This window comes from Lichenostomus cassidix, chromosome 4, assembly GCF_008360975.1.
Source record: "Lichenostomus cassidix isolate B80296 chromosome 4, HeHo_3.0, whole genome shotgun sequence".
Classification (NCBI taxonomy): Eukaryota; Metazoa; Chordata; class Aves; order Passeriformes; family Meliphagidae; genus Lichenostomus; species Lichenostomus cassidix.
In genome coordinates this window covers 27,077,327-27,103,056 of record NC_139484.1, presented here as the reverse complement: position 1 = coordinate 27,103,056, position 25,730 = coordinate 27,077,327, and the positions used below count along the sequence as shown (strand labels likewise).

The 25,730-nt window shown below is 42.0% G+C and overlaps 1 protein-coding gene across 3 annotated transcripts in view; it reads right to left on the bottom strand.

Moving 5' to 3' along the window:
- EPHA5 (EPH receptor A5) overlaps positions 1-25,730 on the bottom strand; it is a 191,782-nt gene that overhangs the window by 135,930 nt on the left and 30,122 nt on the right. For all 3 annotated transcript variants that reach the window (XM_085058448.1, XM_085058449.1, XM_085058450.1), the window contains exon 3: positions 14,172-14,835. In XM_085058448.1, the coding sequence (XP_084914574.1) occupies positions 14,172-14,835 (664 nt within the window). The remainder of the gene's footprint in view (positions 1-14,171; positions 14,836-25,730) is intronic.

Here is a 25,730-nt window from a genome sequence, read left to right as displayed (position 1 = left end):
CTTGAAAGGAATCTCAGTTACTTGTTTCAAAGCAGTGGGTAATAATCAGGAGAAAAGAATAATATTCATCATCACCACTTTACAGTCCTGTGAATGCTCATTTGTTTATATCACAACGGCATCTAAATCAAAGACCACAGATATTTTCCAGTTGTTTGACAGATAAGTGCAATTTGGGCATTTATCCACCTGCCTGTTCTTGCTGAAAAGCTGTTTCCAAACTGCCCCAGAAAGCCCTGGACACACCAGGGTGCTCACTTTCAAAGCATGTGATCCCCTTCTGTTACCTAAAACAAACCCAACGTGGTGTTCTGCATTCCACTGTGAAAATCGTGCCCTTGAAATTCCCCTCCATGCCAGTCGGGAGGAGACAAGCAGCAAAGCAGTCACCTAAGCGGGTTCCTCCTGCAGGGAAAGCCAGGAGGGGAGAACAATGCACATACAAAACAAGAGGGGCAGAAGGGAAGTGAGTCAGGATTGCCGGAAAATATTTCCTTGCAGATTTGAACACAAAGGAATCTCAAGCATTCCTTGCCTGTGCAGTGGATTTGTTGCCGCAGACTATTTAAGGTAGAAATCTGCCATATTTATGCTCCAGCCATGTCAGTTCAAGTTACTCCCCCGGGGCCCTGACAGCACAACATCACTTTGCAAGGCATGCCGAGCTGTGCATGGGGACTACACCATCCTATGCTAGAAAGGAAGTTCATGCCTAAATGCTTTTCAGGACAGCAAGAGAGATCAGAGAAATTGCTCAAGATCTTGAAGCAAGCATGGCAGAAGCAGGAAGCCTGAGCCTTTTAACTCCATCAAAATTGGTTTGTGGGACCTTCAGCAAGTCACCCGGTTTTGTGTCTCAGTTTTCCCTCCTAATACATACCGACACACTTAATACATGCATGTACAGCTGACAGAAGTCTGGAAAACTCTTCCAGAAGGCAGCCAGGGTGAAATGTCAGAGCTTGAAAGCAGCAGCAAAACATGTCCCAGAGATCTTTCAGACTAATGCTATTCTTACAGTAGGTGTGCTGGCAGAGAGACATCACCATGTTTTCCAAGTGCTACTCTGGAAGCTATGCCAGGCATCTTCAACCCAGTAACCTCAGGATATAGGATTGACTCAGACTCCTACATGCTCAGCAAAGAAGGCAGCAGGACCCCAGGGGTGAAAATGAGGAAGGACCAAATGAATCACTTCACTGTATAACTCCTCCTCCTGCATGACTCTTCTATAGTGGACACCTTACCTGCTGACGATGAGGTAGCGCTCGTTTCTTGAACTGAGAAAGAAAGCCCAAACCCTCTGCACCACAAACGTACCTTGCAAGTGAAAGCCACAGCTTGCTAACCTGTCAGCCAGCGCTGACAGCTATAGCCCACATGGTACCCTGGAGCAGGGCAGGGACCCTAGCACTGCAAATTAGCCAAGAGACTCACATTTAGCTCTTGTGCTTGAAGGAGCCCTGCTACAAAGAGCCTTCCCCTGCCACAAACCTCAGGGTGGGGCTGGAGATGCTTGAGATCTGTGCAAGCAGTCACAGTACCACAGCAGCAACACAACTTCAGCACTTCAGGCCTGCAAATGAGATACTGCTGATAATTAGCACTGAAAATACTACTGCTATAAACCACTGCACTACTCGTGTCACTAGTGCTATCCCCAGTTTGGGGCAGGTTGAAGATGGGCATTAATGAAATCATGTTGTATCTCCCGTGGTCCTTCAGGTCTATGCCCAAGCAAGCCAGGAGTTAAATATTAAAATTATAATCCTTTTGACACCAGAAATGTTTTCCATCAGTATAAGAGTGCACAGATAATTTATATATCACAAATATGATTTGGCAGGATTAAAATTGAAAATGATGTATCAAGGATTTGTTATTGAAAGGGAAAACATTTGCAGCATACAACAGACCAACAGAAGAAAAGCCTGATTGCTGTGATGAATAATGCATATTGCCTATGGTACTAATTAACCTTGTACTCCAGTAAAATATTATGGAACAATAGGGCTAATCTGAATGTGGCCTGACACTCTTCCCAATGGCATCTGGAAATCAGTCTTTGAAACATCTAAAATTCGAATTTGTTAAACCAGAAGCCCTTGCTCAATAAACTTTAGGGAGGAGTATTTTTGTTTCTCTATATTCACAGCCCAGGCTGTTTGCACGCACATACATAGCTCAAAACACTGACGGTGACTCCATGAGCAGAAATGTTCTAGCTTGGATTTCCAGGAGACCTCACCCACCTGCCAGCAGCATGCAAACAACAACAATGTGCCTCCCACTAGATCCCACCATGCACACTCAGTCCTACAGATATCACTGCAGTGTGACTGTTGTGCTGCCTCTGCTTCTTCCCAACCAGACTGGCAAAATACTTACAGTAAGCTCACTGAAAATGAACACTACAACTTTAGGCTGGTGCTTTTATGGCTCCAACCCAGGAGCAAATGCCTCCATCTGAAAATATTCATTCTAGTTTGGGCTGGCTTTGCTTTTCTTGTAAAATATTCATTTTCTTCTTAGCCCAGAGCTACACATGGTATTAACAGATGTCACATTAGAGGCATTGTGTTTTCAGTTGTGTGCACAGTGCCCACAAAGTACCGCAAAATGACTTGCACATACCTGAATGACTGAAGACACAAAAGGCATCATGCACAGGTATCTTGATAAACACCTTTTGTGTCAGTTTACAGAGTCATGGAATCAAGTTTCCAGATAACACTGGCCAGTGTTTTACACACCAAGGTCTGATCTAGCGTACTCTTTTACTGGGGAAAGCAACAACAACAAACTAAACCCACAACAACAACAAAAAAACCCAAAACCAAACAAAACAGGAGAAAAGAAGAGGCCACCAAATCAAACAGTCCCACAATATTTTGCAAGGGCAGGATTTGGCAGGGGGCACTTCACCCCCATCTACCAGTGCACTTAACATGCTACATTTCAGAGCCAGGGAGTGACCCACTGCCTTCACAGTCATGATGACACAATTTGTCAATGCCATTAGCCACGCTCAGAGCTCAGTCAATAACAGACTCACACAATCATTCCACTAGTCCCCGAGCAGCAGCTTTCCAGTTGGCAGTCATCCCACACACCCCAGCAAAAGCACACCAGGAGACGTCTGACCTGAGTGCTGAGCACTGTGTCACTGATGCATCCAGGAGACAAGAGCCCGAAGACATCAACGATGAGGATGCCAAGGGCAGAGCTCTTGCTCAGCTGAGCACACAGCACCGCAGCAGCACCTTAGGGAAGGCTTCCTATAATGCACCAAGACCTGCAGGCAGGCTTAAGGCTTGCTATGCCATTTTAAACTAATTAGAGTGAGGAGTGACTCAGAACTTCTTCCTTACACTTTTCAATGGAGAACAGTGCAGAAACAGGTGGATGAACTTTAGGCTGTGTCCCCCTGCATGAGATGAGAAAAAGACAACCACAAAATGCCAGAAATTCTGATATCTGGGAGGTTTGGAGGAGATCAGCATCAGACCACTTGCTGACAAATAGCTCTGATCTGAGATACACCAATTCTCATGAACTAAATTTCTTTCCTATAGGCTGTGTTCTGCTGGCAGTCAGCACAACACTTAATGAAGATCTAGGCCACGAAATCATTTAGTTAACATATCATAAAGGATTATCATCTCCCTCCCACCAAAATCAATGATAAAATCCCCATTGACTACAGAAAGCAAAAGATCACACTGCAACTAATTTCTGCCAGGAAACCTGCAACCAGATGTATCAGTCTGGCAGCACTACCCTGCAGCAACGGCTCTCAGTGTTATTTCTGCCAGGCTCACTAGTGCAGGCACCAACAGGATGGTTTCTTTCTCTCTCTAGTACTAGCTAGACTCTCAATCTGGACTAAAATGCCTTTGCACATGAATGATCGATTAAGTCTCCCGAGCATAAACTTGTCTCCGCATCTGCCTGTGTGGGCCCACACTGCCCTGACCCAAGCCATATCTGTAGGCATTACCCCCGTCTAAATTCCCTGCTGACGGCTTTGTTGAAGGATGCTACTGCTGTCACAACACAAGAGCAGGTCCTAGCTGCCGTGACACTTCATCTGTCTGGGCAGCAGCAATGCCTGGAAGGATGACTGCCCTGTTTTAGTGGAAGTATGCAAGACAATCAAGGCCGGCTAAGCAAACTAGTTTTGACACATTAAATCATGCTTGAACTGTGAGAGCAAAGAAAAATAATGTAAAAGCTCTTCTAAGGAAAAAAAAAAAAAAGCAGCTTTACAAATAAATAAATAATATGGGCCAGTATTGTGCCTAGGGAGGGGAGAAAAGCTTTTATCTGAGCCTGACTGAGGACTTTGGCTAGGCAGAGAGGGAAAGATTATTTTGCAAGACAGACACCTGCCTTTTTCTTCAGAGGTTTGTAGCCATTCCCATGCATTTCACTTATAGAAAGAGTCTTTAGCTGATCACCTGCTCTGGCAGTGAACGAGCATCAAGTGCTCGGGCAAAAAGCAGACCCAAAATCAGGTAGGACGGGAAGAGTGAAATCCGATCACCTGTCTGCCTTCCCCATACCAGCACACTTATTGGCCTACAAATGCCCTGAACATCTGACTAGGCACTGGAGGGTCCCATGATTGGTTTTGCCACAGTACTCTGTGAGTCTTAAGCCATTTTTGCCTCAAATTCCCTTGCTCTAGACATTAGAGCCTAGAATGATAACACTCAGTCTGCTGCAAGTCAACCATTGCAACGCAGGAAATCCCAGCAGCACAGGGTCACAGGGCATCTGTGGACCTTGGCAATTATCCATGGCATCTCCCCATCATCCTGGACCTCTTCCTCCCTGCTGTGAATTTCTTCCAGTAATTAACATGCCCAATTGCCTTGGATTTATACTAATAAAACACTGGCTCCTGTCCCAAGATTCCAACATTGATGTCACTTCTTGAACCTGTGCAGAGCCCCAGCAGTAATGAAGTCAACAGTCCTAGCTCTATTACTGCCTGGATTGCAGGCTATCTGCGAAGCAGTTCCGAGCTGGGAAGCTCCAGCCTGCAGGTTGCTTCCGCCAAATTACAAATTAGCACATTCCCCGTGCTCTGCAGTAATTAAAAAGCTTCCTTTCCAGGCAGCTTTCGAAGGCAACACTGTGACCTCTGTCACCATTGCAATAGGATGACAGACTGTCCAACTCGGTGTAAGACCTCTAATGCATTATTTGAGGAATCAGCACTGTACCAGAGCGACTCTTGAGCCCATGCAGAAGGCAATCATTTCACTTAGATGGTGACCATCACTCAGAGTTCAACAAGTAATTATTCAAGTAATACCAGTCACACACTTGCAGAGGGACTGGACAGTCTGCTGGGGCAGGGGATGCTTTATTTACATACATGCAGAGGGTCTGGTACTCAATAACGCTGAGGTTTTGCCAGTGAAATAGACCTTTGGGCAGAGATGGATTCCTTGGCACAGTTGCCACACAAGGCAGAGCCTCCAGTTGATGTGTGAGTCCTGTTCAGAAAATGTACCTCCAGGCCCAGTGATTTTTTGAAAGAAAGCATCTGAGGTACAAAAGCAAGCTTTTTGAAATGACGATTTCTGTTCAAATTCCCTCTCTAGAGGAATGTTAAGTTCATTGTTACTTCTCAATGAATCCACCTGGAGATGAATGGTCTTACAAGGGTTTTAGGTTAGTCTAAGAGCATAAAAAGAGCACATGAGATCAAGTACAGTACTGATACCAACATCCTGCTTCAGATTCTAGTCTCCAAATGGCACTGAGTAACTCAGTCTCCAGCCCAAGGCTGTCATTTGTAAAATGGGGAATACCTACTGACCTACTTCATAAAGTGGGTAATTCAAGATCCAAGAGAGAAAAGGCCTTTGTATGACCTGGAAATGGTTTTCATAGTCTGTATTAACTATTTCTTTCCTCACACTGAAACGCTTCTCAAGTACCCACAAAACTCACAAGCTACTCTAAGCCTACCATGAGGACTTGGCTCAGGATATCACTCCAAATCTCTGCAAGAATGGATCACATCTCAAGTCAGCACCACCTCCAGTGCCACACTGGTCAGGCAAACCTGTCAGGGAAGCTCAGCCCACCATCCTCACTACCACAGCAGGCTGTACAAGGATCATGAAGATGCACGTGAAGATGCTCTGCTGATGGGTCTCCTCTCCAACCCATCCTGCTTTGAGGAATACAACTGTGGGTGGCATGAGAAGGCATGCAGGCAGGGAGAGTCTTGTGTCACCCCTCCAGCCAGGGGGTTTGGACTGATAATGCCATTTATCTGCAGCTCTTAAAGCCTGGATTTTCAGGAGAAGGGGAGTAGAATTTTTCTTGGCATTAAATTGATTGACTGTCATTTACAGTGAGAAGAAAGTTGTCATCTTAAATCCCAGTTCTTCAGACTTCAGCTGGTTTTTTTTAAGGACATAAATTTATAAAGACAGGTGTATGAAAGTAATAAGGGAGATCCACAAGCCTGGCATTGCGTCTTTTTTCTTGGTTTTTTTTTTTTTTTTCTTTAAGCTGTTTTGGGTATACAGTTTGGGGTTTATATAACACCTACTCCTCTGAGTTTGCTCCAGTATTAACAACCTCTTAACCACCCTGAGGAAAAAACAAAAACTGAAGCACATCAAAACCACGCTCAACATGATCTCAACCCTGTGTTATTCACACATACATTCTGTCTATACTAGATGAACTTCTTCAGTGACAGGAAGGGAGCAATCTTCCAGCAAAATAAATGGGTATCTCTTTTATAATAAAGAGCAGATTCAACTCTTTCTACAGACACATGTGTTGCAGTCTCTTTGCTCTTACTTCATTCTACTGAACACTTACGTTGTAAAGGATACAAGTCTATTCAGTTAAAAAAATAAAATAAAATGTAAGCTGTGAATCTGTTCATACAAGGCACATTTGTAGCCTGCTTTTGTGGAGCCTGGATTTCAACCTCAATTTTAACCCAGAGCAAGTGAAAATGGTCAAGATGTAAAGCATGCAGAGAGAAAAGCATATTATTGAAATGTCAACACATCATTAACTACTGCTAAGTGTTTCTAAATGAGAAATACAAAACTGAAAACCCAAATTATGAGCAAAACAATAGTACCACTTCATTTTCATACCCCATATAAATTAGGTGGAATGAGGGTTCTGACAAATGAGCTCTAGCAGACCCTTGGCAGTTCAAGTGGTTGCAGCCACCTTTCTGCTAAAGATCACCATCCAGGGAGAGTGCCCCCAGGCCAGGACATCAAGACAAGCACTCCATCGATCACATCACTCATGGGCAAACTACCCAGTTCTGCAGAGCCAGCAACAGCTTCCAGCACTGGGACAGAGTGGGCAGCTGGGGACAGCCGTATCTTAAATCAAGGCAATTAAATTCATTGCATCACCAACAAGTATTCATGCACTTTATTCTCAGTGTTTCTGCAGAGTCCCTACTTGTTTCTAAAAACCACAATTAAGTGAGCTGTTTCCAAGCCATTCAAAGTTGAAGGTGGCAATCAAAGGAACCTAACCACACCATGGCCAACACTTCTTTTATCACTTTTATCAAGTAAAACATTGTTGAAATCCCACAATTTAACAAATTCCCTAATCTACCAATGGATACTGTATATTCAAGAATGACAAAACCAAACAAAGGCACCGTTCAAGTAAATATAATTTAGTTATCTAGGACTGGACTAAAAAGCATACTGTAAGATCTGTCCCAAAATATCTTATGGCTAAGAAGTAAACATGACCTTCACAGTTTACACTTCTGAAGCCATTTCCAAACCTTATTTTATTTGCACTGCTCAATCTATACTTTGTGAAGGGAATAAAGTACTTCTTAACTGTCCTTCTTAAAGGTGACTGCACAGCAGCCAGACTGCAAAGAACAGGAAGGTTAAGTTGGTCAAAGTAAAAGCCTAAAAGCATCGCTGCAGAAAGAGGAAAAGATGTTCAGTCATTGGGGTTACGAGTGTAGAAGGTAGTGCAGAAAGTTACAGCTCATTAGTAAAGCTTAATGTATTGCACATAGATGGACACTGTGCCTCTTATAAATAATGAACACAAATAAACACACACAGAACAGAACAAAGAGAGTAATATTTAATCAGTCCTGTTGCAATACAATTTTGATCTGTGCAAAACATTTCCCTGCTCTTGTTAATTATTTCAGCTGCAGAACAAAACACCTAAATATATACATGCACACACGTCTCTACAGAATAAAACCCATTCTCCCTCCAGTGACAACTGCATTTTGTATTCAAGTGACTTTCTTTACATTTGAAAAGATAATACACACTGTGCAGCCAAAAATTCAGCTATTTTGACACTGGCTGGGTTTGTGACTAATTAAAATTAACTAGGTACTTCAGCTCATAATTATATAAACACCTACCATGCTATACTCCCAGCCAATTTGGCTTTAATCAGAAAAACGCACAAGAAGTATGAATGATGGGCAAAGAACTCCCTGGAGGAGCAACTGTATTTCCAAATTCAGTATTCTCTATATACTGAATATTTCCATCAATGTTTTTCTTCCTATGTAATCACCTCCCAGTAGAACAATTAAAAAAGAGATTTTTATTTTTTTTATCCCTGCACTTTGCTTGCTTTCACTCTACTATAAATGTAAAAGCACACTTGCCTTATCCACCTGAGTCCCAGCTGGGAAGTCTCCCACAAGACAGGCAGGATTTAGCAGTAGGCTGTCTTTCCAGCATATGTAACAAGGAGAACAGAGGGAGAGAGACTGAGAATTCAGCCAACTTGAGGCAGAGAGGGAGGCAGGCAAGCTGTGGAGTGGACTGAAGAAAAGTTGCCCCACTACTGCAGCTATATCAGGTGGAAAAACAGAAGCACTGGCTGCTCTGGAGTGGAAGCCCAAGTTTCAAAATAAGGTTACCTGTGCAGCACCCTGTTTCCATTTCTAGAAATAAGGGAATAGGGAAGGCAGTAGCTGAGATGCTGCACTGTATTACCTGAGGAAGCAACACATTATATGCAAATATGCAGGGTTTTCTTTATTGTGGTATCAGCTATCTGTTCCATTCACAAGTTAGGCCTCTGGGATAGCTGCTGTGCAGACTCAGAAACACAAGACTCATAAAGCATGGCTCTGCCATAACTACATGTGTAAGCCCTCAGCTGTCTCCCAACCCTCCGCAGATGGTGCCTTCTGCTGCCCACCAGCCAAAGGTCACTACCTCTGCCTGCTCCTGCACAGCTGCAAATAAACAATTGCCTCTGAATATCCTTCCAGTGGCTGATCAACAGGATGGCAATCAGTGCTTTGGGGAAGTGCCTTCAAACGTGTGCACTGATTGCACCGCTTTTGGAGGAAGATGAGTAGCTCTGCTTCACCCCCAATCAGTCAGCAACAAAATAATCCAAGAACTGATTCAGCAGGTAAACTTCTGATCTACACAAGCTAGCTACCTGTGTCAATTAGTTTTAATTAGGTCCAAAATAAAAGACCTGTGAACACAAGGTTTTTCTGCAGCCCTTGTTTTCTGTCAGAAACTCATTTCTCTTGGCAAGACCTCAGCTGAATCACAACACAAGTAATGAACAATCAGCAAAACTAAATATGGTTTTGTAAACGCACTGAGGTATGTTCAGCAAAGTTGATTAAGGGAAAAATAATCAAACAAACATCAATATTTAAGACAGAAGAACGGCTTGAATATTCTACAGTTTTTTTGGTTTTTTTAAAATATCCAGGTATTTTCTCTGGCAGCATATCCTTTCTCAAACCAGAAGCTGTACTCCAGCCTATCTTTCCTCCAGCCCTCAGTTTCAATGTTCTTCCTCAGAAGACATCAAGGGTTGAAGAAAGGTATCACTGAGTTTTCCTCCATTATTTTGTCCACCTCTAACATTTGTAACCTTGTCTATACCTTATAGCTGGCTAAAACCAGCTGTACTCCTTTTGATGACTCTTCAAGTAGCAGCATGTACTGATTCTTGAAAAGGACAGTGTCAGGACTTCCTGAACTCATTACTCACCTTTTCATTTTCGCTCTCATTCTATGCAGTTTTTCTTTTCTTCCACTTTTTCTTTACTCAAATATTTAATTAATTTATGATTCAGCTCTAAAATAATCTGAAAACAGATCAGGCTCTGCAAAACCAATTACACTTGCAGTTACTAGTCTGTAGCCCACTGGACACCAGCAGGACTTCACCGCTGCAAATGTATTTGGCTCTCATTAGCTTAATATGTCAACATCCCCTCTCGTCCAGTACCATGGGCTCAACTGTCTTTAAAGGCATAAAAATAAGCACTTCTTGCAGCTCACTGAAAACATACTGGGCTGAAGGTGAGGATGAATACAAAGAGAAGTGCCAGAAGGTGCCCTTTTCACAGCATTCATTTCCTACACAAACCCCAATGGTGAGCTCTGCCATTTACAGTAAGCGACTAAAACTGAAGTTACAATAAAACTCACCTATGCCAGTGCAGGAAGAAGAAAAGCACAGACTGGGGCAGATGATAGTAATTTTTTTGGCCAAACCCCTAAATGGGTAAAGGCAGAAATGTCCATGGCACTACACCAAGTTTTATAGCATTTCAGGATCTGTCCCTCAGCTTTGGTTGAGTACTGCCTGCTAGGGCAGAGACCACCATTAAGAGACTTGAAACTGGCCAAGCAGACTTGAAAGTTGGCATTTTCCTCAATGATCCATTCAGAGAGCACCAGCTGAACCGAAGCAAAGCCCATAACCATCAGGCCTGTAGCAGTACCAAGTCACCATTCTGGAAACCAGCACAGAAATTCACAGAGCAACTGCTTTCATTTCACTTATTAACTAGTACAGAAATTTATTCTTGTGAATAATGAACCTTAACACTGGTCCTTTACAAACATGTCCCAACACAGTCACGATTTACCTCTCGCTGTCCCTAGCAGTTGCTGATAAATGTGCCATGTTGCCAAAGGAGGTGTAAAAATCCAAGTATTTTGGGTTTTTTTACAGTAACTACTATCTAGCTGCCTATATTAATTGAGAGAGTGAGCACATTATATAAGGAGATTAGACCATGTCATATTTACAGCCTCAGAGTCCCCAGTGAGAGAAATTGCTCAGCTGTTACTGTCAGTGCCTTCTTCAAACAGGAACCCTGCTGACAAGATGATGAATTCGGAACATCGTTGCCAATTAATGATTTGTAGGCAGAAGGGATTTCAATAGTTCCCATATGTTTGTGAGGATGACTGGGATTTACATCACCTCCAATAAAAGAGTGTAGTCTGCTCTGTCCAGACGTGACACTAGAGACTGGAAAATGTCATCTTTGCATTAGAAATTTTAATAAACAAAGCCAGGCTCGTCTGGGTTGAAAATGTTTCCCAAAGCATGGTCACAAAAAACCTGCTTACGAAGTGAAAGCAAACTGGGAGACCACTTGTGAACACCCAAGTGATTTACAAACCAAAGGTCAGAAGTCATTTAGGTGTTTGGGAAAGCTACGCAGCAGAGTGCCAAGACCATCATTATGTCAGCCAGGAGCATGGAGTACATTTCCTTAACATCAATCAGACTGTGAAAAAAAGTTCAGCATTTACAAATACATAGGAACTTTCTTGGTGCTAGTTATTCTGCTTGGGGGCAAAGTTTAACTTTGCTGTTCTAGAAGACAATTTCATCTTTGTGAATGTGACAAAAACCAAACCAGAAAGAATTTCACTCATGTGGGATGTCAATATGAACTCCATATATGCTGAATACAGACCTCCTGAACGGCCCAAGGCTGAATGCCTCCTATCAACTGAACATTTCGGAGCCAACCAGCAGGGGAATGCTTGGCACAATGACCTGGGTTAGACACAGGACATCTGAATGGAGCCTTAAAACAGAATTTGCCATAGCACTCAAGTCCCATTGATTTGGTGACAGAATTTAGGGCTATCCTACAAAACAGAATTACTGGGTTTAACATGTCTAGAGCAACTTAGCAACTAAAGTGATAATACTCCTGTTGACTGTGCAGGCTGTAGGTGAAGTAAAGGGTAGTTTATGTGGATATGCATTAGGAACAGGGCAGGGATACACCACCAAAAAGCACCTTTACACTTCCTAATTATGATGACAGGCCTACCCAATGCAGTCATAAATTATAAGGCCAGATGCTGTCCTCTTGATTAAGAAAAATAAATTTAAAAAAAAAAACCCAACTCGCACCCAAAAATGTAAAGCATAACCTTTAATCACTAAGGTCTTCTGAAAGCACACCCCAGATTACTATCTCAACACTACCAGAGATGCAAGCCCTCTACAGGCACAGGAGGTTCTTCAAAGACAGTCTCAGGTTTCTGGTTTAAATCCAGTTTTTTGGGTTTGGTGGTTTGGTTTTCAGAATTTTTTGTTTTTTTCTAATGGTGTTTTCTTTGTTTTTGAGACCTCTAAGAGTGCTTTGAGAAATCCTGCAGCATCAGAGGACAAGACTCAAAAGGTGACTAATAAAGGACTTGTTGCTCTAAAAATTCTTACAGGTGGACTGACCTCAGTGTCTAGACACAGTGCCAAAACAGTGCATGTTACTTTGTCACAAGGTAATTTCTGCCATAATTAAGCAAAACCTTGCTGATCTATTGACCCACATCCCTCCTCTGTGGCAGTCTATATTTCCTCAACTTGGGATAATATTGATCTTAGCTCCCCCACTGTACTGTATCAAACAATGAGTCAAGTCTCTTCTTCCCCCCTAATAAGGAGAAATATCTTTATTAGCACAGAAAAAGCAAAATCAAGACAGATTTTGCTGTAATGACTACATCTGTGGAAAAAGGAGACTACTCTGGTCAAAAATCACACTTCACATGCTGTTTAGTAGAGGTTGCTCCAACAAAAACATACCTACATTTTCTCTCCAAGTCAACCTTTGAAGAAAGTTGAACTACCTTCAGGGGCACAAGCAGGAGACCAAGGACTAAAGGATCAAGGCCACAGTTTGCTGTGGATATGCACTGATCTAGACTTTGTACCACACTACAAACACCAATAATGAGTGTCTTGAGCGAGGTGAAGAGAAAATACAACACGGACTTTAGTTGAAGTGGAATTCCTCTGCCTTCCCCACAGTATCTGTTACTGTCCTTTAGTAAGTGGCTGCAAAGACAAAGCAATAAAGATGGGACTGATAACCAATATATAATAATTTTGCAAAAAGCAAACTGTATTGAAATCTTTATTTGCTTACCCTTCTCTTTCACAAGGAAATTAGTTTTAGGCTAACTGTTACGTATTTACAATGGAAGGGCAAATTTTATAAACAAGCATGTAATACAGCAAACCATAAAATGAGATTATACACTCAGAGTATATTGTTGTACTTTATAAGTATTCTTTTTCAGGTCTTGAGCTTTAGATACCCTAGATCTCTTGCACAAGGCCTCTGATGATTCAGGAGACCTATGCTGACCAGTAACTTGGGAACCTCAACCAGCTACTTGTGTGAAAACTTCAGCACATATGGAAGCACTTGTATCAGTGGGGCTGTAAGTTTAACTCTGAACAGCTGAGCAGCATTGTATTAAATTATTTACCAGAGAGGAAAATCAATCAACTCTCACCACATCAAATATCCAGCCCCCCATAGAGTGATAAAGACAGAAAAACATACTCCTTCAAATATAAAAACAAAATGCATCTTCTATAGGGAGATTAACTTCAAACATTCCCTGGAACTCCTTCAAATATAAAAACAAAATGCATCTTCTTTAGGGAGATTAACTTCAAACATTCCCTGGAACAGTCTGGAAAAAAAGAAACCAGGCTTCTAAGACTCACAAGGAAACACTGATACTGAGGAAAAATAACATAAATCTCTAAATTAAACAGATAAGACTACAATTGCCTTATGGACCCAACAGAACTGCACTCCAAAAGTAAAAATAGAATGCCAATTTCTCCTTGTTTGCAGTGCTGTAAGCACCAGAAGAACCTGCACACAGGTGTCAAGTGCCACCACATCCAGCCCAGGCCTGTCTTCCTGCTGGAACAGTTACTCTAAGGACCTTAGTGGAAGTGAGAACCTGACCCACCACTGTCAACTCAACCAGGCACAAAAAACACAATACAGAAGAAAGTCCAGACTGCACATCACTTCAGAAGCTCAGCAGAGCACCCTCCCTGCAAACCCTTACCTTGGCAGGTGTTGTTCTTCTCCTCATACCCTGCCTTGCACAAGCACTTCCCGATGGGCACCAGCCACTCCCCCTCAGCACTGCAGTGCATCTTCGGTGCCTCCTCAGTCACCGAGTGGTTGATGCAGACACCTGACACCTCCAGGAGCTGCGAGGAATCCGCCCCCGTGATGGTGTCAGGGAAGCGGGCCAGGTTGCGGATTACCGATGGGCATTTCTTGTAGTACACGCGCACAGAGACCAGGGCAATGCAGGCACCCACGTCCTGGAAAGCGAGGTAAAATCCCTTTTTTGTTAGGGGCCCAACGTCTCTCACCTCTGTGTTGAGCTTCATGACTCTGTCGCCAAGGTCTAACTCTGTGAAGCTCTCATCAGCAGCAATGGTATCAATCTTGATGTACTGGTTTTCTTTGATGTTCCTCCCATCTTCATCATCTGATTCAAAGTAATACATGTTAAAAGTCTCCTTGCAGGTCCCAAGTCCTCCTGGAAGGCTGTTACAGTCCCTCAGGGTGAATTTGAGCTCAATGAAGATGCGGGATGCCCCTTCATTAGAGATCCAGCTAGTCAGAAGCCAGTTGTTCTGATTCTGTTCCATTACCTTGCATACTTGGTATGTGTGTATCGGAGCGTAGTTCTCATCCACCTCACCAATTTCTTCCCACTGTATAAAAAGAAAAAGTATTTTTTAAAAGAGTCACAACACACACAAACTCTTAGCTTTCCCATCTAAGAGCGTCTTGGGCTTCCAGAGCTCAGGACTTTTAGGGGGAAAAATTTTTTTAATTGCCAAGCTTTCTGTACTAGAGGCTCGATACATTCCTGATAAAGTTAGATAAAAGATCCTGTATAAATAGAAAAGGATGCTAGTTAAAACCTTTTGTTTTAGGTAGTTCAAAAGTGGGAAAACATATTTCTGGGTTTGTCCACTAGTACTCAGTTAGGAAACAAAACAAAAGCAGATGGGGCCATTTCCGTGGGCTTTTCCAATGCATCCACACTGGAGGAAAAAAAATCTATTTACAGTTTGTCTGTCCCCATTCCCTCAGGCTCCTTTTTTTTACCACATCCTCAAATCACTGCCCCACATAACGAAAACCACACTTCTACAAGCTATTCTCCCCCACCAAATAGCATGCCAGAAAATCAGTGGAGTGGAGCGATACATGAAATAAATGGACTTTTGCTCTCCCCAAGTGTGCCAGTCAGAAGAGGTCTTGCTTATGCAAAGAGATGACTTCCAACACAGGTTACAGGGATCTGCAAATCTTGAGCTGTTCATGTGCTGTGCAGGTTTCTAAGCAGAGCAGGCAACTTTTTGCAGCTCTTTGTGGGAATTGTAGCAACTGTTTGTTCATTTTATTTTAGCCACGCTCGGAAGAGCACCGCCTGGAAGAAATGCTTTTTCCTGATGCAGCACAGAGTCAGTAGCACCACAACTGTGCCTACAATAGATACACGTTAGCATTTCCTCTCTGCTTTTGACAACCACAGTGTTGCATTAAGAGATTAAATTAACCATCTAAGTGCAGCAAAGAACCCAGGAGAGCCAGTGTTGGTTTCAGTTTTGTTCCCTTCTACTTTTGACCCACTTGTCTGCAAGGGCTTTATTCCCAAAGCCTCTTCCATCCTCTGCTCAGCATTGCTGCATACACCTGCTCACAGCTGTGGATGCAGCACAAAGCAAATGAAGAGAGCATAATTTAAAGGTACTCCCGTGCAAGGTAGTATCTATATTCCAAACTTCTAAGGCCAAAGGCCAGATTTTTTCCTTGGAAATAGAGCCTGAGATGAAGCTGAGAGTGTTCTCAGCCTGCCATCAGAAAAACATTTCTTCTCCTCCCTGACTTGGGATGTGAAAGGGGGGATTTGAGCAAATTCAGGAAGACATGCCTACTGTGATGTGCAGAGTTCATTTGTACCACCAGTCTTCCAAGCAAGGAACCTAACCCAAAGACATTTTTGCCATGTCAAGCAATATTTTCATTTCTAACCACTTTTTATGTCTCTGGGCTTAAATAGGCCACAACTGTGCCATGATTAAGATTTACTTGTCACATGCTAGCACCACAGAATTGGTATGTCTGCAGTGAAAGCCAGGGAGATCTTTGCAGGATTCATGCCTAACTTTAGGAGAGGCAATTAACTATTATAAGGAGAGTAACTGAGAAAACACACAGGAAAAGTATGCAACATAGAATAATTCTGCAGCTAGATTTTCTGTGTTCCAGTCAAATCAGCCCAGGGGACAGATGAGCACATTCCAATATAGCCCAGGAAAGACATAATCACTTTAACTTTGCTTTTTCTTGCTGAAGGTCAGAGGATCACCCAAGCAACTGCTTACATCAACCAGCATATCTGATGAAGTGTTACCTTCCAGCAGGAAGTGGTGCAAAGCATTTCAGGACTGGAAATTGCTCAGACCAATTTTATCACGTGGAGATGCATATGGATAGCCAAAAGGTACACAGTGTAACTCTGTACAACATCTAGAGAGGATTAATGTATATTTCTTTCATGGAACTGACATTTACAATGACTGTGATGCTGCAGTAATATCATTAGTGACCTAACTTGAAGGCATGCTGAAAAACATCACTTGACTTTTTTCATACTTGCCAGGTCAATTTTCAAGGACCCAACAGTGATGCTCTCCAGAGTTACGAAGTTAAGCTCATTTCCACCACTGCTTCAGGAGTTGTGCTTTTGGGAGTGAGTACAAAGTTCACTTTTTGAAAAACTAACTGCCGTGATTCTAATGGTTGCTTTCATGCACTGAGAGCACTAAACACCATGAGGAGAAAGGTCCAGGCATAAATACATCAATCAACTGAGCTACAGTCTAATCTCAGCTGCAAGAAATGGCACACGACCTAACATCTCAGGCTTCAGGATGTGCTGCACTTCCAGTACTGCACCCCGGATCAGCAAATCCTGTCATCACCACCTGCCATCAAACCTAAAGCAATCACCACAGCATGAGAAAGGGGAGGTGCTAATGAGCTAAGGCTGCTTATCTCTGTATAATCCTCAAGGGAAAGTCAACCAGATTTTATCAGAGCAGCCAGTATTGTGCAAAATCTCTGCTCTGTCATTTAATCTTCTTCTCTCCTATCTGCATGTAGGACTACACCATTTCTTTCTCTTCAGCTGGATCTGCCTTCCCCCAGAGACTGCAGGCAACCTGCCACTCTTCTGCTTTTACATCCTTCCATGAGATGTAGGTGGCAGTAAGAGCCCCTGCACCTTCTGCATCTCCTGCCTGGTCCCAGCTTCCCAGTCACTACTGACCTCAGACAAGTCTTTCAGCCAACAAAAAAATACAAACCAGAGGATGAAATGCAGTGCCTAACAGCTAATGAAACAGAAAGCCCACCACATTAAAGAGACAGCATCTAGATGAAAATTATTGGCATGGAAAAAAAATTAAGCACAACTGAAAAATTGTGTAATAATTCCTCTCTGCAGCACGTATTTTTTTAGATATAAATCAACCCCATCTGCAGGATTAAAACAAAAATGCAACCATTAATTTGGTGGTAAATGTTTTCTCTACATCTTTAATAGCCTTAAGAAGGAAAACACAAATGCATTTCAATGGCCTGATGTTAAATCATTTATAGAAGACCTATTTCCGAATCAGAATTTTCCAGCACACTACTGCTGGCGAGTATAAATGCAGCTCCATCAATAGGAAGCACACAGTTCATACAGGCTGTCTGTCTACAGAAAGGCCAAAGATATCACACATCTAACTAAAGATATAAGAGTTAAAAAAGCATTCAGTGGAGCAGCCTTGGGTTAAATGGACAATTTTAAAACACATTCACCAGCTGTCTGCTACTCAGGCTTGTTTCTAATCTTGGAGATTCCAGGAGTGCAATTTGCTACCACAGCACAGCAAAGAGCTGCTGCCTCAAAACCAAATACTCACAGCAGGATGAAAATTTCAGAGCTTTTGTTTATTTGGTTTTGAGGGGATGGGGGTGTTGAGTTTTTGTTACTGGTCTTCAGTAACTCATCCACTTTCTTTAGCATCCACTAAAGGCAGTGTAGACATTTCAAGCCTTGTTCCTAATTCCACACATCCTTGCACTGCTGAAAAAGAAATTAGGCATTTAGCAAAATCCTAGGAATCTTAAGAGAGAAAGGGAGCTTAAGAACATTAAACAAAGGTGTTCCTAAGACTTACCTGAAACCTTGCCAGCAGGACTCCCTCACTCCAAGAGCTGTGAAATCTGCCACTCCTCCCACTACCCATTTCACAGGATCCATGGTATGAGAAGCCTCATCCTCTCCTATTTAATTTTTTCACCCCACCACACAGAGCTCTACAACATATGCATGTTAACTCATGTATCTGCTGGCACAAAGATGTAAAATTGGAAAAGGATTTACGTATTTTACTTTTTTCTTTATTTTGGAAAAAAGCAAGCATGGCACAGATCTCTGATCCCAGTCTTCCAATGTATGAAAGTATCAGAGATTCTCTTTGTGCTCTGCTCACAGAAAGGCAATTTTACCTCAAAATACTGCTGTCAAGCTCACCATGAGCACATACTGGTGCAGAGGACAGCATGGCATGGTGCTATGCAATCGCTATGCCAAGTTAAAAGGGGACACTTGACGCCCTTCTAGAAGGGCAAACCAGCCTGGTGTTCAGCTCAGTACTATTTATCCTGCCTTTCATCCTGGTAATATTTGGGCAGACTCTTCGATTTCCTTTTATGCAGCTGATGTTAAGACCTGGCTGCTAATCAATAGCCTCCAGCTTAGCTCCCACACAAATGTTCCCTCCTGCTACTCAACTTTATCTTGCAACCTGCTTCCTCCCTGCCTTTGCTGCTCTCCTCCCATCACAAAACCCAAAAACTTGTGGGGTTTTTTTTTGAAGTTGCCTGCTGGCTCCCACTTGCTATCGCATTACACAGTTAAAGCAAACAAGCAGCAGGCTCTCCTCTGCGCAGTTTCAGTGACTTCAGTGAGGTCACATAAGGCTAAATCTCTAGTGAAAGCCAGGCAGAGCACCACACATCTTTTCTTCTGCACTGCAGAAGGTTTTGCAGGGCTGTGCTAGTTGTAAAATAAGGCTGACTATGTCACTATCTTGCCTATTGCAAAACAACACTTACAAACAAACCAGTCTCAAGATTCAGGTACTTCAAATCCTGCCACCAGATATTGCCAGTGTTATCAACACAAGCTGCGATACATGGCGCTGCTCAGATTTCCAGCTCGGGAGCCATATGATTAATCCAGAGTCTGATTTTGCTGGAGGTATTTCAGTCTTCATTAAATGGGTTTTGCTTGCTCAAAGAACAAGAAAACAAAAGACAAAGCATCCAAAAGTCGTGTTACTTTTAGCCCCCTCTACAGCAATGCCCACCTCAGGGTTGGCAGGAGCAAAACAGTTCTGTCTTGAACACCAGCATTGGCAAGAGGTTTATGTACAACCGATATGACCTTCTGATCATGACAAGAGTCCACCAGCACCTGGATGAGGCACTTGAGAAGTCTGGTTCCTGCTCACAACAAGGGACAATGATCCAAAACACTCTCAAGCAGCAGAAAAATGCAGCAATGGAATAATGCTGCACGTTTGTTTGCAAGTCTGCTCTTCCCAATGGAGGAGCAGTGTGAGGAGCAGAGCAGAGACATCAAAATAGCTTTGTCCAGCTCTTCCCATCAGGGTCACTGGACCCTGCCTGAAACAGCACTCTTGGGCAACAATTTTTAAGCATTTGTGCCAGGGTAACCATACAGTTTTAAAACTCAAATTCTGCTTTGGGGCAGGAGGCTTGCTCACTGGGACAGCTCAGCAGCTTTCCCCCTCCTGCCCTGCACCAACCAGTGGAGGGACACCAACTATAGACATGTGACTATTTCCAGTAAATCACAAGTTTGAAATAAAAATAATCAGGAAACCAAAGGAATTCATGTACTTGGATAAAGTTAGGAAAGGAGAGGATGGAACAACAACAAAAAAATAGTAAAGGAGAAACCAGTTATTTTGACAGCCTCACAAACCGTATCTTTATTATCTTCTCTTCCTGAGTTCAAGAAAAATAGAGGGCTGATTAAAAAAATTATGAAAAAAACTGTTCTGGAGTAATACAAATTACTTCTTTCAGCCTCAAACACACTGTTTTAAATTTCAGCTACCAAGCAACAAACAATTTATTACTTGTGCAAACTTTTCCAATACCAATATTCACTTTTATAATGCAAAAGGTGAAGCTATTTTTACACAGTCTCAGCCTAGTTTTACGGGCTTTGGAGCTCATTTTAAGGGCAGGAGCCAGTGTCAATAAGAAACTGCAGTGAGTTCAATGCAAACAATATTTGGCACAGTGTTTACTAAAACCTTTAAATACCAGAAGCAGTTGCAACTGCCTGGGATCTTACTATTTCCATACATCTGACAGTGGCTCCACCCGAGGCTCAAGCCTCATTTGGATGGCAATTTTACAACTGAGACATTTATACATACAGACATATATTCCTACTGACAGCAGTTTCTAGTCAAGCAAAAAACATAATGGATAACAGAGGACTGAGAGCATCTGATTAATCTCCCAACTCAGGCAGAAATCTGGTCTAATGAAAGCCGAGTTTCTGAAGAAGGAACTTAACATTTTTTTGCGGTTTGGCACATTCCCAATTTCTTCAACCAGGAAAACAAAATGAAAATAAGAGTACTATAACTTTTGGGTTACTCTTCTTGTTTTAATACTGAATTGCAGTTTCCTGCTGTTTCTTACAATGCCACGTTGGTCACTAAGCTGCATAGTCCAGTTAACACACAGCTTCAGAATATCCTGAGGTTAGTTTTGTGAAGTAAATGTGTTTCCTCACTCATTACTGGAGATTTCCTAGCTAGAAGCTAAGGATCATTTTTCATAAACTAAAACATAAGTGAAGGAAGTAAATAGCCAAGTGGTATCAACTGGAAATTTAAAGCATGATTTTGAGATGTGCCACATCAGACTAGTGAATGTTTTTCTCCATCTCAATATTAACCAAACACATATTCCCTAGCCCACATGTGATACTTGCCTAGCAGAAAGCAAACTTAGGAGGTCACTTCCATTACCACCCCCTCCACCCACCTCCCACTGAAAGGGCAAATTGTCACCTCAGCAGAGCTACAGGAACAGCCAGACGTGCTTCTGAATGACCCCTTGCCATGTGTGGGCAGCAAAGATGGTAAGAAGAGAAAAAGTGCTTTACTTTATGTTAAAGGCTACTCCCCACTGCATCAAGAGTTACCAAGATTCAATTTCACTTGGTGCCAAGGCTTTACATTTGGCTTTGCACTGTGACAAAGGGCAGGAGAGGGAAGAGCAAAGATGGGGAGATAATTGATGTTTCATCTCCACTATAAAAAAACTACACTGAAAATGAGTTTGGCGAATGTTCGCAGCACCATCATGCTCCATCCTAACTCCATGGCTGCCAACTGCACATTCCAATAGAACAGCTAATCAACAGATTTCATCTTTTAAAAAATGCAATTTTTAGAACTGAGAGCTTAAGCACCTGGGTGGATACTTTTGTGTCTTGCAGTGTTTTGGATATTTTTAATTCCACCCAGGTCAACCTTTCACCATCCTTTGTGCACTCAGGACTGCTAGAAATCCTCCTCCTTCATGAAGTAATGCCAAGAAAGGTTCTCACTCTCACAGCTGAGGGAGAACACCAAACAGGAAAGCCCCACACTGAAATTATGAGACAAAGCATGACTGCTCCTCTCAAGAAGAGCTATGTGTGAAGACCCATCAGTCACTTAAACTTACACAAAGAACTTCATAATCATCAGCTCCTACTGTTTCAACAATTTGCTACTTGAACAATTTTTCAATGTTGTTTTTTTTCATAATATGTATGTAGTTTGCTGCCACACCTTCCATTTCTGCAGCAGGCTGCGCAGGAGACTTCTCAGTAAAACTCCCTTTAAGGCAGAAGTGTCGACACTTCCTGGATTGCTCTGAACCACTAACTAGATGAGAAACAATGCAGATTTCTGGAAAGCTGCGATAGCATCTCAAAACATAAGCAGCAATTCACTACAAAAAGTACCACCCCCAAGCAAATGGGTAAGAAAGAACAATTAAAACCTTAAAAATTATTTGCAGTATGTGCTCATGAAATGTATTATCTGCTCAGAGACCTGCACAATTCAAGCTGTTGAAAAATGGAGAAACATCAGGACAAAGTCACCTAGACTTTTCAGTCTGCACACCAAGATACATGGGAAAAAAAATGAAAATGGGACTGAAGTTGAGCTCAGACTTTGATAATTTGCATGATCAATGAAAGATGTCAGCACCAGAATCCAAATGGAATGAGAACCCAGCTGGAGGCTAGCGGAACTGAAATGAAAAGGAGCACCAGCCTCTCTCCAGCATGCCTAATCAGGGACTGTGCTGACCCCTTTCCCAGAACAAAGCAATGTGTTATTTGGAAACCCCACCTCCCCTCCCACAGGTTTATTTTTTTAAAGGTTTGAAATTCTCTGTACATCTGAATTAAAACATCCATTTCAAATCGCAGTCCAGCAATTGAGGGAAAGACAATGGAGACGAGCGTGAAAGAAGCAATGAAGAAACACAATACCATTAAATCATTTTTCACTGCTTAATGTTACACTCATTGCAGAGCAATTTAACAAAGGCCAGAACAAACAGTATTGACACCACATGGTTTAACACTGGAAAGCTGACAAGAGACAGATTTTTCAGAAGGACTCAGAGCAGGACATATATTTTAGGTTTATAACCAAATGCTTTTTTATAATCAAAGCTTTAAGGATATTATTCACATTACTCATCATCTGACAATACCAAGAGGTTCACAGAACAAATATGAAAAGCAGGAAAAAAGGAAGTTTTCCTTGTTACTTTAATGCTGCCCTAATATTTAAATAAATAAAAATCTATGTGGTGATTCTAACTGTTTACTCCAACTAAAATAACACCAAGCATTTGGCTTATTTTTAATGCACAGAACAGCCAAAATTTGCAAAAACTAAACTTAATTCTTATCTTTATCACTGTCATTTGCTTTATACAAGTGCTTACAAGTGAGTACACATTTATGAGTTTCCAGTAAAAGAGAAAAATACTTGATCTAAAAGTGCATTTAATGAAAACAAAACAGATTAAACTTATTTTAACTTCTTGGTTTTTTAATATTTCAGGCAAAGTGATACAATTATCCACGTGCTGCACTGGCAAAGCCTAACCTCTCAGGCGTATACCAAATATGACTAGATTTACAAATGGCCCATACACCATATCAGACCCTCCAGCAAATGCATTATTTTGCCACTGCTCCCTGGTCTCTAATCTACCCAAAGCTTTTCATAGAGATAATATTACATTCATGGCTTAGGCCTTGACAACTGCACCCATAAATCAATTTTAAACCTCACATTAATCATCTTTCTGTAATCAGTGGCTATTCAGCACAAATTTACATCTCATTTCTGTTGGCCAAACAGCCACATTAGAGCTTTGAAGCTTATTCAGGCTTAAATGATTATATTCCCCTAATAAACACTGAAGTCCTCTCAGTCCAGCTGCTGTGAGCTGCATTAATGACATGCCGTGGCAGCAGGGGCCATCTGAAGCCAGCCTTGTGCGATGCTACAAGCAGCAGACCCCATGCCAAACAGATTTTTTGCATTTCCAGTACTCTCAGAAGAAATGAGAAGGCTGCTCTGCCTGTGCAGACCCTCCTACGGGAACTGGCGTGCGCAGCAGGCACACACAACATGCAATTTATTGCACCTCCCTTAACAGCTCCATTTGCCACCTCTTGAATACACCGGGTTACCAGTAAAAAATCCAAACCCAGATTTCCTGACTCCCCCCATGCTGAGCACCTTAGCTTATTTTGGGTTTGGTGACAGCTCTGTTGAATCTGAACAGTCTACAAAACCCACTTTTCCCACTTGTCAGATAGCTCTAACTTTGTTCACACCACCACCAAACTGTGTCTTAGCATGCTTTTCTTTGATCACCTCAGAATGAGGCATTACATTTTTAATATCTGACTACAACTTTTTTTCCTGGTTTTTGGGTTGGTCTCACTGCTTTGTGTGACAAAGATTATCACTCAGGATTACTGTAAGCAGCTAAAACATGATCAGTTCAGGGTGGATATTGCATGTACTTGCCTGCAATCCCTACAGTGAAACAATCTATTCTGATTGAACAAAGAATAATTATTTAATTAAAGAACCTTGGCAGGCCTACATTATTAAACCTGCATAAAAAGCCTCACATTGATTGTATATTCACTTTCAGTTAAGGTCTGAATCAGTATGCTAAGATCTAAAAATGAATGAACAGAATGGGTTTATTATAACTGTTGTTAAGTACTTACCCCACTATAGGTAATAAATTATACATGTGGATGCTTGGTATGCTTATTCCACAACATAATGAAACTTTTAGTTACTTTTTATTCTATGGGATTTAAATCCCATTGTGTCAGGTTTGTGTCACTATTTAAGTAAGGCACCAGAATGACACGGGTGTAAATCTGCTGGACAAAGATGCAAGCTGGACCTCAATGTTTCTTTTAATCTGGAATTGAAGAAACACAGATGTGCTCAGTTGTTACTGACAGATGTCCTATATCCTAACCATTCCACAAAGAATACATTTCACACCTGCAACCTCCACACTTTCTCCTGGCATCTGACAACCACTGAAGAACCACCTGAACATCAACATGCCCTGGCTAGGAAAGCAAATGAAATCGTGAGCTAAATACTCAGCTGAGATGTCTGCAATGCAAAAATACATGCTGCTTTAGCAATCAGCTGCGATAATGCGAAGTCTAGGAAGGCTGCTGAAGTCTTCAGAAGAAACTGAAAAAAACTCCACTTGTTTTCTTAATCAAGAGGTAAACCATGACTTAACCTGATGGTAATACTGCAACACATACAGGGAGAAAAAAATTCTGTTACTAGTTTGCCTTTCACCTAACCAACAACATAATCAGCCACAGTGAGAAGTTGCCGTGGGAGTCAAACCATCATTCAGAACTTTTAAGGGGGTTCCAAAGAAGTTTCAGAAGAAAGTATCTGATCAGGCAGCCAAGCCCATGACGAGCCATATATATCTGTCACCTAAGTAAGGTGGGTTAAGGCTAGCACCAACACGCCTATGCCATGCGGGAGTAGAGAATGGATACATAGATAATTAAGACTCATGTATATTCCCCTCACTAGGTTACAAAAAGAGTCTCTTCCAGGTACATATCCCTGAGGGACAGAGGTGAACAACACAGAAATGCTGAAGACATGCAGTTCCTCTGAGAACAAACTATCAAAAACAGTTGAAACATAAAATGAATTAATTGGTCTATTGTTACATCTCTGGCTGCTCAGTTAAGCTGCAAGCTCTTCCTACTGTTATTTTCTATCCACAGTGCATTGGGATTAATGGTGGGTTAGAAGTTGGAGAAGTAGAGTAGAAAGGATAAGTAAATAAATGGACATGGGAAGGGTACATTTCCTTAGGAGAAAAGAGATTGACATCAGCC